This window comes from Nerophis ophidion, unplaced genomic scaffold, assembly GCF_033978795.1.
Source record: "Nerophis ophidion isolate RoL-2023_Sa unplaced genomic scaffold, RoL_Noph_v1.0 HiC_scaffold_40, whole genome shotgun sequence".
NCBI classification, from domain to species: Eukaryota; Metazoa; Chordata; class Actinopteri; order Syngnathiformes; family Syngnathidae; genus Nerophis; species Nerophis ophidion.
This window is the reverse complement of record NW_026906962.1, coordinates 171,879-190,326: the sequence shown is the minus strand read 5'-3', so window position 1 is coordinate 190,326 and position 18,448 is coordinate 171,879. Positions and strand designations below refer to the sequence as shown.

The 18,448-nt window shown below is 40.5% G+C and overlaps 3 protein-coding genes across 3 annotated transcripts in view; 1 reads left to right on the top strand and 2 right to left on the bottom strand.

Moving 5' to 3' along the window:
• LOC133546744 (gastrula zinc finger protein XlCGF8.2DB-like) overlaps window positions 1-18,448 on the bottom strand; it is a 458,486-nt gene that overhangs the window by 413,769 nt on the left and 26,269 nt on the right. The window lies entirely within an intron of this gene.
• LOC133546732 (gastrula zinc finger protein XlCGF57.1-like) overlaps window positions 1-18,448 on the bottom strand; it is a 270,564-nt gene that overhangs the window by 232,820 nt on the left and 19,296 nt on the right. The gene's annotated exons all lie outside the window — the stretch shown is intronic.
• Window positions 5,679-16,870, top strand: LOC133546737 (gastrula zinc finger protein xFG20-1-like). Its single transcript, XM_061892551.1, has 3 exons — window positions 5,679-6,078; window positions 9,410-9,639; window positions 14,589-16,870. The coding sequence occupies exons 2-3, from the start codon at window positions 9,441-9,443 to the stop codon at window positions 15,722-15,724; spliced, it is 1,335 nt and encodes a 444-aa protein (XP_061748535.1). The 5' UTR covers window positions 5,679-6,078; window positions 9,410-9,440; the 3' UTR covers window positions 15,725-16,870.

The following is an 18,448-nucleotide window of genomic DNA, read 5'->3' as shown; positions in this document are numbered from 1 at the left end:
TATGTCGAGCTGCATGAATAAGTTGGCTTTAATTAAGTGTTCAGCAGGACAGCAATTGTACGTACGCACTGCATGAGAGGGTGGTAGTATCTGACTCTTCGATGTGCACACCCTGGTGGTGTGTTTGAGAATTACAGCAACAAAACTGTCATTTTACCAAATGATATACATACTTCCCTTTTAGTTAACCGTCTTTAAAAAAACCAAAATAACTTACAGTAAGTGAAATGAATATCCATATGTAACTGAGATCAAATCTCTTAACTGTGTAGGGTGAGTACAAACAATTCACCATCTGTATGGAATATCCAAACAAATCATAGAACAGCTAGAAAAATACTATCTCAAAATAAATCACAGGTGCATTTTTCTTTTCTTACTGCACATACTTTGGATTGGGTCTGCAAACTCGACCTGCACGTGTTGTGTAAGCTGTGTCAGTCTGCGTCGTGAATCTGGGTCGAATTGGTGATGTACTTTCCGTTTGCCTAATCACTGTCTTTTCTCTCAGTGGTGTGGGAGGGACCAAGTCCACCATGGTATGTCTACCATCCTGAGAGTCTGCTTCGTCGTTCTGGAACGGTTTTGGTGGTTGTTCATGAACCGGGACGATGTGGCGACGATTCCTCCTGTATCTTCTCCCATCGGACTGGATGATGTAGGAACGTGGCTCTTCGCACGACTTTTCCACTATTCCAAGTCGGTCATGTCCAGCAGGAGTCTGCATACGGATCACTTGCCCTTCTGCCAAGGGAGTCAGTGGGTGACTTGACTTGTCGTAGTGACGTTTCACCGTAGTTCTCTTGTCGACTAGTCGAGCGTGTACTAGTGTTGAGTCTTTTTCTGTTGGATGTAGTAGTCTGGTACACACTGGGATAGCTGCACGCGTTAGTCTTGATATTAAACGTTCGGCAGGGGAACCAAAGTCTGCATCTCTGGGAATGTTTCTGAGGTTAAGGAGGTTTAGGAAGACATCAGTTTTGTCCCGGTTGGATTTCTCCATCAGTTGCTTTGCACTCCTGACAACTCTTTCCTCAAGTCCATTCGACTGGGGAAACTCTGGACTGCTGGTGGTGTGGATGAAGTCCCGCTCCTCAGCAAATTTCCTGAATTGCTCACACTTGTACTTTCTTGCATTGTCAGATAGCAGTGTGTGTGGTGTACCGTGCACTGAAAAACGTCTTTTCATTTTGGAAATTACAACTGTCGCTGTGATGTTTCGTAGAAGGTCAATTTCAAACCATCCAGAATAGGAATCCACTATCACCTGGTAGTGTTGTCCACGCCATTCAAAAATGTCTGTAGCAACTGTGGACCACGGAAGGTCTGGAACTGGATGGAGATGAAGTGGTTCTTTTTGCTGATGTGGTTTTGTGCTGTTGCACACTGTGCAAAAAAGTAGTTCTTTAGTGATGTCTTGTGACATTGATGGCCAAAAGATGATACCTCTTGCTCTGCGTTTGGTCGCTTCAATGCCTGGGTGACCTTTGTGTACAATCTTGATGTACTCTTTTGTAGTGACGTTGGAATGACTGCTTTCTGCCCTTTCATGACAATTCCATCTTCCACAGTGAGTTCGTCTCTGTAGGGGAAGAAAACTTCAATGGCAGGCTGCAGCTGAGTCTTTCTGGCAAGCCATCCACGCTGGATAACTACTCTGAGTCTGCATTACATCAACCTCCTCCATGTGCTTCTTGAGCTCTTCCAGGCGGGCTGTAGAAATGTAGCTCACAGACATGACGTCGAAAGAACTACTATCAGATGGGCTCTCACTGTCTGTTGCATTAGGGGCTCTTGAAAGAGTGTCAGCCAAGTACATGTGCTTTCCTTTTTTGTAGATTAGGCTTATGTCATAGCTTTGCAAGCGTAGCAGCATCCGCTGAAGACGGGCCGGGGCATTGTGAATTGGTTTCTTCAAGATAGTCCCCAACGGTTGGTGGTCAGTTTCTACTGTGGTGGCCTTGCCATACACATAGTCTCTGAACTTGGTGCATGCAAACACAACAGCTAGAAGCTCCTTCTCAATTTGAGCGTATTGAGTTTCTGTTTCTGTAAGGGCGCGGGATGCAAAGGCTACTGGCCTTCCATTTTACATGAGGCAGCTCCTAGTCCAAAGCATGACGCCTCACAGGTCAGCCTGACTGGCTCTTTGACATCTTAGTAGGCCAATACTGGTGGAAAGGAGAGACATGCTTTCAGGCGGTCGAAAGCATCTTGGTGTTGCTGGAACCAGCACCATGCGGTCTCTTTGTGAGTCAGCTTCCTCAGTGGCGTTGCGATGTCACTGAGGTTTGGAATGTGCTTGCCAAGATAGTTAACCATTCCCAGGAAACGTTGAAGTGAAGTGACATCTGTGGGGACTGGCATGTCTCTGATAGCAGCAGTTTTGGAGGGGTCAGCTTTCAAACCTTTACTTCTGAAGATATGACCAACGTAGCATACTTGGTCAAGTTGAAATCTGCATTTCTGCAGGTTGAGTTTGAGGTTTATTTCCCTCACACGTTCAAGCACCTTTTTTAGGTTGGCGTCATGCTCCGACACATCACGGCCTCCGATGATGATGTCATCGACAATGACTGAGCATGGATATCCAGCAAAGAGCTGATCCATCGTCTTCGAAACGTTGTGTAATGATGACGTGTACGCAAGACGTCACAGGTTTTTAGGAAGTATGAGCGCTGCACACACACACACAGCTAAAAGTCGTCTACTTTAACGGCATAATTATACAGTTTTTTGGACATCTGTGTTGCTGAATCTTTTGCAATTTGTTCAATTAATATTGGAGAAGTCACAGTAGAAAAATGGAGTTGGGAAGCTTTAGCCTTTAGCCAATCAAACACACGGTGATTCCTTGTTTAAAAATCCTGGAGGTGAAACTTTCCTATGGATCAGAGCAAGGTCAAGAGAACATGGATTTCGACCACATGTCAACCAGCAGGTTTTGGTGAGAAAATTGTCGCTAAAAAGACAGTTCTTACCGGAGAAAAGCTGAGCTTGTGCCGTCCATAGCTGCCGTCGACTCCCCTGAGACACTGCGCGTCAAGACACTCGTGGAGACACCCTTTCGACTATCAGGTAATATTAAACTCACTAAAACACTAGCAACACAATAGAAAGATAAGGGATTTCCCAGAATTAACCTAGTAAATATGTCTAAAAACATCAGAATCCGTCCCAATGCAATCACGTTTTTTTTTTAAACTTTTTTAAAATTATTTTTTCTAGTCCGTCGCTATCAATATCCTCAAACATGAATCTTTCATCCTCGCTCAAATTAATGGGAAAATTGTTGTTTTCTCGGTCCGAATAGCACTTTTTGTCAGAGGCTCCCATTAAAAACAATGTGAATATGTGAGGAGTCATCAAACATGTGACGTCATCGTCTGCGACTTCCGGTAAAGGCGAGGCGTTTTCAGGAAGTACCAAAAGTGGCAAACTTTATCGTCGATTTTCTCTACTAAATCCTTTCAGCAAATATATGGCAATATCACGAAATGATCAAGTATGACACATAGATTGGACCTGCTATCCCCGTTTAAATAAGAACATCTCATTTCAGTAGGCCTTTAAATATTTGGGGTTGATGCACAATCTGATTTCTGATTTGCCTTTCTTGTGCGCAGCGACCATGGATGACACCCAAGCTGTTGGTTCGGTGACTGAAGTAATAACGTCTATGCTTTCCATGCGTTTAAGTTCAGCTTTCACACAGTCTTGCATCGCTACTGGGATGCGGTGGACCGGCCTACCAACTGGCGGCACATTGGGGTCCACTGTCATTGTGTAAACAACTGGTAGTTCTCCGAGCTCTTCACTGAAAATATCTTGGTATTGTGTGAGGATCCGTGCGCTGAACTCTCCAGTGTTCTCTGTGGTGACATGGTGCACATCGGGACTCAACTCGACTAGCCCCGTACGCAGGCATGCACGGAAGCCCAACAGTGATGTCACATTCTATCCACTATGAAAGATGGCAGTAAGTGGCGCTGTCCCTTTAAAAAGCATGTCAGCGTAGCTTCACCTTGTGTCTCGATTTTGGCTCCTCTGTAAGCCACCAAATTTGTGCTTCTGTGTTGTTTGGCGAGTTTCACGCCGCTGTTTACTCTATTGAAAGTCTTCAGTGACATTACATTGCATTTAGCACCTGTATCCACTTTCATTTCAGTTGGCATGTCGTTTATGCACACTGTGACATATCCTTCATCTTGGTCTCTTTGTTGTGGATTTACAGAGTCAATGCAATTTTCTATTTCCAAGCCATCCATGTAGATTGTGTCATTTTCACTTTGGCTGTGTTGATCCACTGTCACATCATGCACAGACTGTCCATAGCACTTGTTTGTGGTAAACTTGGACTGACTCTGTGGCTTTGACTTGCAGCATTTTTTGTAGTGATTTTGTTTTTTGCAGCTGTTTTCATGTTGTAATTCTCGAACACACCACCAGGGTGTGCACATCGAGGAGTCAGTTACTACCACCCTCTCATGCAGTGCGTATGTACAATTACTGTCCTGCTGAAGTCTTAATTAAAGCCAACTTATTCATGCAGCTCGGCACAGTTCTTCCTACGGGTAACCACAAACAACAACAAAACAGTCATTTTACCAAATGATCTACATTGTCCATTTAAATTTTTCAAAACAAAGACATACAACTTATTTTCGTAAAAATATTCAAATATTTAACAATGTATTGAAACAACAGTAGCATAAGGAAAGAAAAAAAGAAACAAAATAAATATTACACTCATGATATTATTTTTGTCTTTGATGATAATTTGTTTTATAATGTATTTTAGAATGTGGGAGGTTTTCATGTTCTTTTTAAATTTAAATTAGCATGACATATATTATATCAATACATCTATATCTGGAAGCACGGTGGAAGAGGGGTTGGTGCATCTGTGTCACAATACGAAGGTCCTGAGTAGTCAGGGTTCAATCCCGGGCTCGGGATTTTTCTGTGTGGAATTTGCATGTCCTCCCCATGAATGCGTGGGTTCCCTCCGGGTACTCCGGCTTCCTCCCACCTCCAAAGACATGCACCTGGGGATAGGTTGATTGGCAACACTAAATTGGCCCTAGTGTGTGAATGTTGTCTGTCTATCTGTGTTGGTCCTGCGATGAGGTGGTGACTTGTCCAGGGTGTACACCGCCTTCCACCCAATTGTAGCTGAGATATTACCATATTGTACATGCACCTTAGGGGATCTGCTCCAATTTCGTTGTTCTTTGAACCTGTTCACTGCAATAATGACAATAAAACTCTATTCTAGTGTATTCTATTCAAAGGAAATTTAAAAAGAACATGAAAACCTCCCACATTCTAAAATACATTATAAAAACGATTAACATCAAAAACAAAAATAATATCATGAGTGTAATATTTATTTTGTTTCTTTTTTGTCTTTCCTCATGCTACTGTTGTTTCAATACATTTTTAAATAATTAAATATTTTTACGGAAATAAGTTTTATGTCTTTGTTATGAAATTTTGAAATGGACAATTTTACTTTTGTTTTCATAATAAGTAAATAGTATATAATACAATATTTTTACCGGTGGTGGAAAGCTGGTTTTACTTATTTCTCTCGCGAGATTTGGAAAATAGCTGCTTACTTGTTTCTCTCGCGAGATCTGACAACACTGCGCGCGAACCAAACACGGCGAGGATAAAGCAAGATGGCGTCTGACGGTGAAGACGTTATTGCAGTCGTCACAGTTCAATGTTCTTAATCTATGCCTCCATGTACACATATATGTCCTTTATTACACTAGTAAATAGAGTAAACATCGTTAATAACTCTTTGCATCCGGTTATATTAGTCTGAGCGCAATTTGATGCTTCTCGAGCTAGCTTAGCCTGCAAGTTAGTTTAGCTTGTTAGCTGCTAACAAAGACAGGCGGAAGTGATCAAAACACATCACTAAGTAGAGATCAATTGTGAGTGTAAAGTGTTGTGATTGTGTGAAAATGTGCCAAAGAACCATAGCAGAGTACGAGGAGGAACTTTGTCCAACAAAAGAGGAGAAGGAGCGACAACATGAAAAACCTCAAGTTGTGTTACACAGAACAGGTTTGTTTACGTCTTACTCTCACATCTTTACTAACTTTATATTTCATTATTAACACTATTCTTCAATATATTGTCCATAAGAAGATGAATTGTCATTTTATGTTGTTCATAAAAACGAGACAGTTTCAGACACACAATATTTATGAGAGGTTGATGTTTGTAACAATGTGTATCAACATGTTTACACAAAACTTACACAGTCACCGGGGGAATATTTCAGAGAGCAGGTTAAGTGCAAACTCTTGAGTATGCAAAACTCGAGAGTTGTACCTCCAAAAATAAAAGAGGTAAGACAAAGTCAGAGTCAGTTACCATGGTAACTGACTCTGTAAACCTAGCCTGCTAGCTGGCAGGTTTGACAAGTTATTTATGTGTGTCAAAGCTATATTGACCTGTTATTTTCTTCATATCCGCATTCGTTGGTGCAGCCATCAATATGGCAGTGATTGTCGAAAAAACAAAGCCTGATCTAAAGATGACATCTTGATCTCATACCATCTCAAACCAAATGACCGTTCATTATTAAGCGAAATGTCTTATAGTCGCTCAAATTAGTCTTTAACCAAGCAACACTATGTTTTATCAAGTTACTCAATTAATTGAAAACATTTCCAGTAGAACACTTGAATAATAAAATGTTCTTTTTTTTTAATTTTCTTTTTATTGACATCCAACATCAGACATTTCCATCCATTAAATCATATCCACATACATCAAACAGCTGTTGTCTGCCCTGAATGTCAAAAGTATTTGTTGTTTATATACCCATCTTACCACCCACCCCCCCAAAAAGAAAAAGAAACATAGAAAAAACAAAAACAAAGGTGTATCTACAAATACATAAATTAAATAAGCAAACAATAAATAATACCTTGATAATAACAATAAACAAAAATAAAATAAATATATACAGATACATATATGTATATATACACACACACATTGAAAGTAGTCTTTTTTTTTTAAACAGTACACTCATTTGAGAGATTTAAATCAGGCTTATGGGGTGTAACATAATTGACCCAGTTTTCCCAGTATGAAGTAAATTCCTCCAATTTATAATTAATAAAGGCAGTTATCTTCTCCATTTTATATATGTGTGACGGTCCACAACTGTATGTGGCAAGATGCAGCTCCACACTGCTGTCGCTTCAACATATAACTGGCACCAGGTGGATTATGAATTTCTTTTATTACAACGTCCTGCAAAACAGTGCAAATTGTAAGACTGTGAGTCCACTTGGGTCACAGGATTCTCAGTTTGGAGGCGTCACAGTTCTGAGCACTTCCCACAGGAAACCGTACATACACTTATCGCCAGCAACAGGCGCTGTTGCAACACTTCATTCATGATTTAATCAAGCATAAGGATATTCTGTTTTCTGCACCGTTACATATGTCCATTGTGGTTTCCATCCATTGCTTCAAAGTTGGGCTCTCCTGGGATATCCATTTCCTACTGATGGTCTTTTTACAAGCCACCAGCAAGATATTCATTAAGTATTTATCTTATTCAGCCAATCCTGAGGTGCAAGTCCAAAAAAAAAAGTTCTCGTTTGAAAATATCCTCTAGAGCTTGGTGTATCTCTTTCCAATAGTCCTTTATGGTGGAGCAGTCCCAGAAAACATGCTAGTGGTTTGCGTTTGAATTCCCACAATTTCTCTTTGCAGGCAGAGGAGTTATCATCGTGAGACTTCTGAGAAGTTGTAATAAAAAATCTGATCAAACTTTCCCAGCCAAACTCCCTCCACTTGGGTGAACTGGTACAAGTCCATTGATATTTCCATATTATGTTCCATTCTTCCTCCGATATAGTTATCCCTCCTTCCTTCTCCCATTTTGTTTTAATATATGAAGTTGAGTATGATTTCATATTCGACAAACACTTATACAAGCGTGAAACAGTTTTATCAATCATTTCTGGATTGTAGGCTTTTGTAAACAATTAAATCAAACATACTCGTCTTTGTTACACTTTTCACCTTCATATTGATTAGATAGATAGATGGATGGATAGATAGATAGATAGATAGATAGATAGATAGATAGATAGATAGATAGATAGATAGATAGATAGATAGATAGATAGATAGATAGATAGATAGATAGATAGATAGATGTATGGATGGATGGATGGATGGATGGATAGATAGATAGATAGTACTTCATTGATTCCTTCAGGAGAGTTCCGTCAGGAAAATTAAAATTCCAGCAGCAGTGTACAAAGTTGAGATCAATTTAAATAAAAGTAAAAAGTAAATAATGGGGGTTTAAATGAAAACAAAATAGAGAAATATTACAATAAGAATAAAAAATAAAAAGCAACAATGGGAATAAAAATATAACAGTAAAATAAGAATATAACAAGACAAAGTAGGCAGTAGTGACCATGTTATGAAAATGTATTGCACTGTTATTGTTTTGCATCCCCTGTCATCCTAATACCCCCCACCCCACGCCCCAGAGAGGAGTTGTACAGTCTAATGGCGTTTGGGACAAAGGAGTTCTTGAGTCTATTAGTCCTGCACTTGGGATGAAGCAGTCTAGAACTGAACAGGCTCCTCTGGCTGCTGATAACGCTATGCAGAGGGTGACTGGCATCATCCAGGATGCTCACTAGTTTGTCCACAGTCCTCTTCTCTGCCACCCTCACCAGTGAGTCCAGTTTCATTCCGATTGTAGAACCGGCCCGCCTGATCAGTTTCTCAAGTCTGGAGCTGTCCTTCTTAGATGTACTGTGCCCCCAGCACACTACCATGTAGAACAGAACACTGGCAACCACAGACTGGTAGTACATCCACAGGAGTTTTCTACAAATGTTGAAGGAGTGCAGTCTCCTGAGGAAGTACAGCCTGCTCTGTCCTTTCTTGTACTGGTGGTCCGTGTTAACAGTCCAGTCCAGCTTATTGTCCACCCAAACCCCGAGGTACTTGAATGAGTCCACAGTCTGTACCTCAACTCCCTCGATCACAATAGGTTGTGACCGTGGACTCGACCTCCCAAAGTCAATTACCAGCTCCTTGGTCTTTGACGGATTGAGCTGCAAGAAGTTCGTGTGGCACCAGACAACAAAGTCCATAACCAGATTCCAAAACTCTTCCTCTCTGCCGTCCCTGATGCACCCGACGATGGCTGTGTCATCCGCGTACTTCTGGATGTGACACAGCTCTGAGTTGTAGCAGAAGTCAGCGGTGTACAGGGTGAAGAGAAGAGGGGCCAGCACCGTTCCCTGCGGTTAATACAATTTTCAATAGCTACAGCCCTATATTTAATGTACGATTTAATATGTAACATGTAGGAGTTAAAATGTGTTTTGTTTGTGTCCTGTAGACATCCATCAGCTGACTGGATACCAAGAAGAATGTCTCCCTCATCTGCAGGGGACAGTTTCACTTTGGAGTATCCACAGCCCTCTTATTTTAAAGAGGAAGAGGGGGGAGAGTGTCCTGTAGGGCAGGAGGAGGCTGATGTCAGCAAGTTTCCACTGACTGTTGTCTCTGTGAAGACTGAAGAGCATGAAGACAAACCACCTGAGTCCTCACAGCTTCATCACAGTCCAAGTAAGCACAACATCCACATATCATCTAATACAATGTTTGTGACACATGTTCATCCGGGGGCCACATTTATCACTAAAGATGGAGATATGTTTGCTTTTTAACACCACCATTTAAATATGAATGCTCATCAATCATCAACAATGTAATTGCTGGGGTGTAACCATGTGACCTAGAGGCCGTCCTCCTAACCTCACGTGGTCAAATGAAGGCAAACATTCAATATGGCTACTGTTTATTTACCTTTAGCAGCACATATGTCAGCATATTTCAAAGGTTTAGTGGTGAAGATAAGAGATGTACACCAAGTACTATTTTAGTACTGGTTCCTAATCATGTCGTCCATGAGGACCGTGAAGATTCTGGACTAACGACACAACTATTTGTATTTTTAATTCCAGCTGACTGACGTAACTATGATACGTTGTCACATTGAGTTCAGCTGCCACATTACAATCAGCTTTGAATAATGACAAAATAGGAAGCAACCACACGCAAAAGTTTGATGTGTGTGTTATTGAGAAGAAGATGACATAACTGCATTTCACCTTGCACTGCACACATAGTTGACTTCTTTAAGACTTCAAATAAACAGCTGCTGATAAAAGACTTCCCTGCTCAGAGATGTTACAGAACATCATGTTGGAGGTGTTCAACCTCTTGTGCTAATAGGAATGCTATTTAAAATGCCTTTTTTCCACATTTTTTGTTTCCACAAATTACATATAGTACCGATAAATACTGGTATCAATAAGTAATATCGATTGGGATATCATATCGATCAATTCTTAACGATTTACATCCCTTCTGAAGATACATGCCAGATATCTTAAAAAAAATAGTATTGTTTATTTGGATTTAGTTACTTCTCCGCTGTCCAGCAATGTCTCAACACCTATGAGAGATGAAGTAATCCAGTTTATTTTTACTTATTAGCTATGTTTTCTTGATGTTAAGCATTGCAGCATACAAGCTACAAAAACACACAAATCCATTGTATGTGAAAGTTTCTTAAAGGAAAATGTTGATACGTAAATAAGAAGAGAAAATAAATCATAAACAGGATTTTACAGTTCAAATGCAAATGTCGATGCTCCTCTTATAAAGTTGTTTGTGAAATCCCATGATGTCTTTTTGGTGCTAAATTAACCACAACATTAGCGCCGCATAAAACACCATGTTGCTATTGGTTTGACATTTCAAGAAAAAAAGTAAAAAAATACATTAAAGCCTCATCCAGCTCTTTACTGACGTAAACCCGTCATGTTTAGCCAAATTCTAAAAGAAAATGTGCATTCTCCCTTTAAAATATCACAGAACTAATGCAAACAGTTGCCACTTCAGTGGCGACACTAATACCAACAGCTACAAAAGTAAAACACAAGTTTAACATGTAAATGTGGCAAATATAAACATTTGCTTGCAAACCACTATCACAAACATATTCGAGCCGGGCCTCAGGTTTCTGAAAAGTATTTTTTTTTTTTTTTTAATCCTGTTCTTTGTTTTCTTTCGGGTGTACAAGCAGCTGTCTTGTTTGTATGTAAGTTTTTAATGCTGTGTTTATTTCTTTCATGAGTTTTTGTATTGCTTCCCTGATGTACAGTATGGTTTTGACATCTTGAAAGTCAACGTGGTGACTGATGAGATCCTCAGACATTATCAGAACATATACTGGTGAAGGACAATGTGTCATGTGACTGGTAAATCTGGACTTTTCTAAAGTATTTGTTCGTCTAACTTGTGTATTGAAGAACATCTCCCTGAGCAGCAAGAGCGAACTTCAAGGATGGAGCAGAATCAGTCACAACCCCCTTATATTAAAAAGGAAATGGAGGAACTGCAGTACCCCAACATTAAAGAGGAAGAGGAGTCAAAGCAATCCCATATTAAAGGGATGGAGGAGCCAGATAGCTCTCACATTAAGGAGAAAAATGAATCACAGCCCTCCCTTACCTTACAGAGAAAGAGGAGTCACAGCTCTACTCACAATAAAGAGGAAAAGGAGGACCCACTGACTTTTTGTTGCTTCAACGCAGAAAAAGGTTAAGTGAAATAACTTAGATGTTTCTTGTATGTCAATAATGCTTGTCTTTCTCTGACAGGGCTTTGCTGTCCGTAACGAACGCACGCACGCACGCACGCACACATCGCAAAATGAGCTAAGGTAACGCTAAAAGCTAATTAACTTTCACCTCAAAGACTGCGAACTAGCTGAGCTACCGCTTATATTTGAAGAATGTCAACGGGCTCAAAGTAGCTGAGCTGCCGCTTATATTTGTAGAACGTCAACGGGCTCATAGTGATGTTACAAGTAGTTGACTGGGAGGAGTTTATTATGATATGGGGATCGTCCGCTGCATTATGCTCACCTGCTGAACACCTTTCTGCTAACATGCACCGTCTCTCCTCTCTGCCTGCCTCTGCCATGGGCACTGACTCCATGCGCTCTGAATATGCACTGCTGATTGGCTGTTATGGCTGTTACCGCTCTGCGAGTAACCAATCAGATGGTTGTGTGGGTGGGTCAATGCTGGGTGCTGCAGAGACATAGTGACAGAGGCAGTATGAAGCGTACCAGCTTGTTAAGACTTTAGTTTAGCACCGAATGATAATATAAATACATTTAATAAAGTCAAATACAAATAAGGCAACAAGAGAAGTATCCTACACTTCTCTTTTGTAAAGTAAATGTGAACAGCTGATATGGATAGGATAGGTCCTTATTGTCATTGCACAAGTACAATGAAACTTTGTTTTCAGCACAAACCTGTTCAAGATTAGACAAACAAACAGTGTACAGGGTTACAGAACAAGAACACCGATGGGTCGCCATAAGGGGCCCCGTAAAAGATGGGAAAAAGCTCATTGCTGGGGAGGGATGAGTAGGAAAATACAATCTAGACTGGGTTCTTAAGGGGGCCCAGTCTGGAGTGGGAAAAAACCTCCATGCATGGCACACATTAAACATGGTACGTATATCACACTAACTTGCAACAGGGGGAGGGTTTGGTTTGAGGAGACACCGCTGCCGCTATATAGCGCTACTCAGCCATCCACAGCCCCAGAGGGATTAAGCGGTGGTGAAGGCGTTGATTCGAGGGTGAGGGTTGTGTGTGCATATATACCCAATTAACTTGGGAGAGATGATGAAATGTTTTTATATGGACTGAGGCTGATCTCAAAGTTCAACCACAGGTGTTGTTGACAAAAAGGAAGGTCAAAAGCGTCCATCTTTGAGGAGTCCTCGGGGGAGTTTCTTCAGAACAGCCTGTTCCTGATTGTGTCAAAGCCATTTGAGGGAGTCAAATCGTAGATTAAGAAGTTGTTTTTCTTCTAGAAGACAAAATAGTGACTTATCTTCTCTGTTTGTTCATGCTGGATTTCTTCAATTCCAATTTAATTATTCCTTCTCCGCAAGCTTTTCCAAGATGAGATCCATTTTGCGATTCAACTCAGAAATCGCCCCAGTCTGTGTTCCCACAGCCCGACCCAATCTTGCCATTGCGTTGAACAGCCGTCGGGCCCCTTGAGTGGCTGCCATCGTCTTCCCAATTTGTCGATACACCAGAGCAATGCCCAGCCCAATCAGCAAGTGCCCCGCGATCACAGCTCCAAATAGGTAGATGTCTTCCACGACGTCGATGGAAAGGGCTGAGCGGCACATAATCCTCCATTTATCCCAGGAGTCTCTCACATACCCCGCAGAAATGGTTCCATCAGGGCAGCCAAACTCCCTCGAACCTCTTTTCCTTGTCGAAAAGACTGTGTCAATTGCGTCCAGAGTCCAGCTGATCATATTCATATTTGATGTTTAGATTAGAGGACAGCGCAAAGAAAGAGGCTTTAGAAAAGTTCAGACAAAGACAAGACACAGAGAGCAAGCAGGGAAGGAGGGGAGCGGAGAAAATTGCGACCGGCTCCACCAGAGGCAAGACAGAAAAAAACAACAATAGTGCTTGCTTGGACTGTGATATGGGCATCTACATCAACTATATGATTTGCCTGAGAAGCTGGACGGGACCAAAAAACAAAAAATGTTTTTTTTAAGACTTTAGTTTAGGCGGTACGTAATGTGTTGATGTTGTTAAGGTGGCCTGGCGGTATAGCTCGGTTGGTAGAGCGGGCATGCCAGCAACTTGAGGGTTCCAGGTTCAATCCCAGCTTCTGCCATCTGAGCCATTGTGTCCTTGGGAAGGACACTTTACCCACCTGCTCCCAGTGCCACCCACATTGGTTTAAATGTACACTTCCACGTGTTGTAGAACAGTAGTACCACATTTTAAACATACACACACATCCAAAGAATATAAAAATGAAATATATTTGGTGGGCCAAACAAAATGAGTTGGCGAACCAATGTTTGGTATGGGCTATATGACTTAAAATCTATATCTTAATAACAATATATGTCACGATATATCATTTGGTATATGATTGATAATAGAAGAATTTCAAAAAGGGTTACAAAGGCTCCTAATTTGGCAGCTGACATATGCAGTAACATATTGTGTCATTTCTAATTGTATTAATTTGTCGAAACAATTATTATTAATGTACTTGTTTATTTACTGTTAATATCTGGTTGCTTTATTTGAGAAAATAATACTGGAAATGATGAAATATTTTACTGCATATTTCATCAACTAAATTAGGAGCCTCTGTAGCCTGTTTAAAAATGGTTCTATTAATAATTCTATAAGAAATAATATACCACAGAATCAATTTTAAACCATCAACCGTCTATCCATAGTAGAAAGTCCTGTTCTGTTTTTTTTTCTTTTCCTGTGAATAATGTTGGAAAGAGCAGCATGTTTGTGTGTCACTGAGATTTCAAGACAGTTCATACGATAACTTGTTTTTCCTAAGTGCATGTAAAAGTTCTGAATGCTTTGTGTGACTGAGCAGAGATGGGTGTTTCTCAAACGTGTTTGTCTTCTTGTGGCCTGCAGACGTCTGTGAAGAACATCTTCTCCCTAAGCAACAGAAGTGGGGCTTCAGGGTGGAGGCACAGCCCTCCCACATTAAAAAGGAAGAGGAACACCCACTAATCCCCCATTTTAAAGCGGAAAAGGATGACCCACTGACCACTCACATCAAAGAGGAAGAGGAGGACCCATTGACCCCCCATTTTAAAAAGGAAGAGGAGAAACCACTGATAACCCATTTTAAAGAGGAAGAGGTGGACCCACTGAGCCCTCACATTAAAGAGGAAGAGGAGGAACACAACATCAGTCAGCAGGGAGAGCATCTTGAAGGACTGGAGGAGGTTGATGTCACCAAGATGCCAGTGACTGGTGTCCCTGTGAAGAGTGAAGATGATGAGGTGAAAGGTGAAAGTGAGGAGAGGGGAGGGGGGGAGCCTCCAAGCAGCAGCTCAACACAACACATGACAACAGAAGCTGATGGAGACCACTGTGGAGGATCACAAGCAGACAAGCTCTTAGCTCCACTATCAGATAGTGAGGACACAACGTCACACTCTCCTGACACTGATGATGAAGACTCTAAAGATGATAAGACATGTCACACTGACAACACTCACTTCACATCTTCTCTCTGTCACAAAACCTTTAAATACCATTGTCGTCTAAAATCACACATGAGAACACACACTGGAGAAAAACATTTTTCTTGCTCAGAATGTGGTAAAGGTTTTACACGAAGTCAACATTTGAAAGTACACATGAGAACACACACTAGTGAAAAACCCTTTTCTTGCTCAGAATGTGGCAAAAGTTTTTTAAGAAATCAAAGTTTAAAAGCACACATAACACACACTGGAGAAAAACCTTTTTCCTGCTCAGAATGTGGTAAAAGTTTTGTAATAAACCAAAGTTTAAAATTACACACGAGAACACAAACTGGAGAAAAACCTTTTTCATGTTCAATCCGCGGTAAAGATTTTACTCATAAGCACAATCTCAAAGCACACATTAAAACACACACCGGAGAAAAACCTTTTTCATTTTCAATCTGCGGTAAAGATTTTACTCGAAGGGACCATTTCAAAACACACATGAAGTTAGACACTGGAGAAAAACCATTTACCTGCTCAGAATGTGATAAAAGTTTTGTAATAAATTAAAATTTAAAAGCACACATGAGAAAACACACTGGTGAAAAACCTTTTATTTGTTCAATAAGTTGTAAAAGTTATATAGACAAACAGCAATTAAAATCACATATGAGAACGCACTCTGGTGAAAAACCATACTCCTGTTCGAGCTGCAACAAAAGCTTTGTCACCGACAATCTTTTACAGTACACATGAGAAGACACCCAGGAGAGAAAGTGTTGAGTTGCAGTGTGTGTGGTGAAAGATTGTCTTCTAAGTACCAGTGTAAGAAACACAAGTGTGCTGGTGAGAACAGCAGCAGCAAATGAAACTGCAGGATTTGAAATAAACTGTCCAGACTTTGTAAACTTTGACTTTCTAACAACATCAGCACATATAACATGTGTGACATCATTGTTGTGTGTGTAACACAATGTTGTTAATATGATTCTAACATTTATAGATTAGACACTTCAGATTAGTACTTTTATTTCAGTCAAGTACATGAGTTAATATACATATTTGTGTACTTTAAAATGAACACAACAATTTAACTGAAAAGGTGAGAATAAACAGTACATAAAATGTTAGATAAAATAAACATTTGATATGTAGACAGTCATAATTCACTTTTATAATTATTCGTAATAGTGTTTTAATTTTCCTGAAGGAACTCTCCTTAAGGAATCAATAAAGTACTATCTATTCATCTATCTATCTATCTATCTATCTATCTATGTTTTTTGAAATAATGAAGTGTGACATGTTTTTTATTTTCTAATTGTAGATGATTCCATAGATGAACTCCTTTATATGATGTACATATTTGTTTTACATGTGTTCATACCTTTGCTTTTGAGTACACATAAATCCCTCTTAGTTCATATTTACTGGTTCACATCTGAAACATCTTCTGGACCACTTCAGGAAGCATATTATTATTTACTTTATACATCATTTGAACAGTTGTCTTTTATACAATTTTAAAATGTGTGACTTCATGAATCATTTGTTGGGTCTCTATAATCCATTCTATGAATTGTCTTTATTACTCTCTTGTGTAATATGATGATTGTTGTGTGATTGTTTTATATGTATGTCCCCAGACTTTTATGTAATAAACAATGTATGTTTCAACTAAAGTTGGGTTCAATAAATGTAGTTAATATTTGTGGGTTTGTATTTTATTCTATTTATTATCGCGGTCAATTTTTAAAATGTTTTCCTCATATGATTTACATGTAGTTTCCCACTTAATTCATCATGTAGACTAACTCAGCCTGGAGGATGTGTGTAATGTTGAGATGTTTTGGAGATGACTTGGTTTGTTTGGATGTTGTCAACCTGTCAATTGTTCTATTTAAACTATTAATGTTGTCAGATCTCGCGAGAGAAACAAGCAACCAGCTCTATTACTTCTTCTTCTTACTGGCAGTTTGCAGCCATGACTTGAAAGGTTCATACTGTCACCTACCGGACTGTAGAGTATAGTGTGGGCCATAGGACAGAAGGAGGAAATCCTATTAAGAACCTGTGGAGGGCAGCAGTAAACCTAAGATGTTCTACTAGTCTGCTGGAAATAGAAAGAAGAAGAAGAAGGAGGGGAAAGCAAAATGGCGTTTGATGGAGAAAGTCTAAATGTGGGCATTATAGTTCTGTATTTGTAATCAGTGCATACATGTGCACATATATGTCCTTTTATATAGACTACCTTTTATTTTGTTTCCAGAGTATCCTGGTTCCTTGATTTTTGTAAAGACAAATAATCTTCAATCGCGCTGCTTGATCAGTTTGAATTACTAGATGGATAGCGGGAAAAGGAAAAATATGTGACAAGGAAGGCTGTGCATGGTGCGAGTCAGACAAGATGCCCGCGCCCCAAGTGGAACAAACATTTGAACAAAGGGGTTATAGGAACATTGGGAAATGGGTTATACTTGGATAACACTTTTCTACCTTCAAGGTAACTCAAAGGGCTTTGACACTATTTCCACATTCACACACTGATGGCGGGAGCTGCCATGCAAGGCAATAACCACGACTCATCAGGAGCAAGGGTGAAGGGTCTCGCTACCAGTCCCTTTAAGAACATTGGAATGTGGGCCAGGCCCAACGTCAAGCCATCAGAGCGCTGTCCAGTGCTGTGGAACGAGCAAGCCAGTGGCACTGGATCAGAAGGAGAGACAACAGCTGGGCTCCAAAATGACCAAGACCATGAGATTTTAAGGGGGAAAGGGAGAGGGGAGCATACTTTGGATGCTAGGAGTTGCTACTGAGCTCTCTGGAGGTGCAGTGGGCCTTGTCAGTGAAACACCGGTGAAGGAGTGAGCCCGCCTGATGACCCCAATGCCACCTTTCCTCCCCCATAACATCATACCATGTGTCTGTGAAACCAACTTGGAGCAATCTTTGCGGTGCCCAAAGCTGCCATGAACATCCGCCTGTGTAACCACGCCCGGCTTGACACGACAATTTTGTGATGACTATCATCCCCACCCACGTTTCTCAAGGGAAAAAGGATTGGAACATCTCACCCCGCTCAGGTATGGCTTGGCTCAGGGAGAAGGACGCCCCTGCCATTCAGTCCATGGCATTTTGGGTATTAACATCATATCCTGTGTTTGTAAAACATATAAAGAAGAAAATATCAAAATTAAATCATCATGGGGTATCAGGCCTGTTTGCAGGCATCGATAATCTGGGCTCTCCAGTCTTCTCCGTCGTCCGCTCAATGTATGAGTTCCATATTATTGA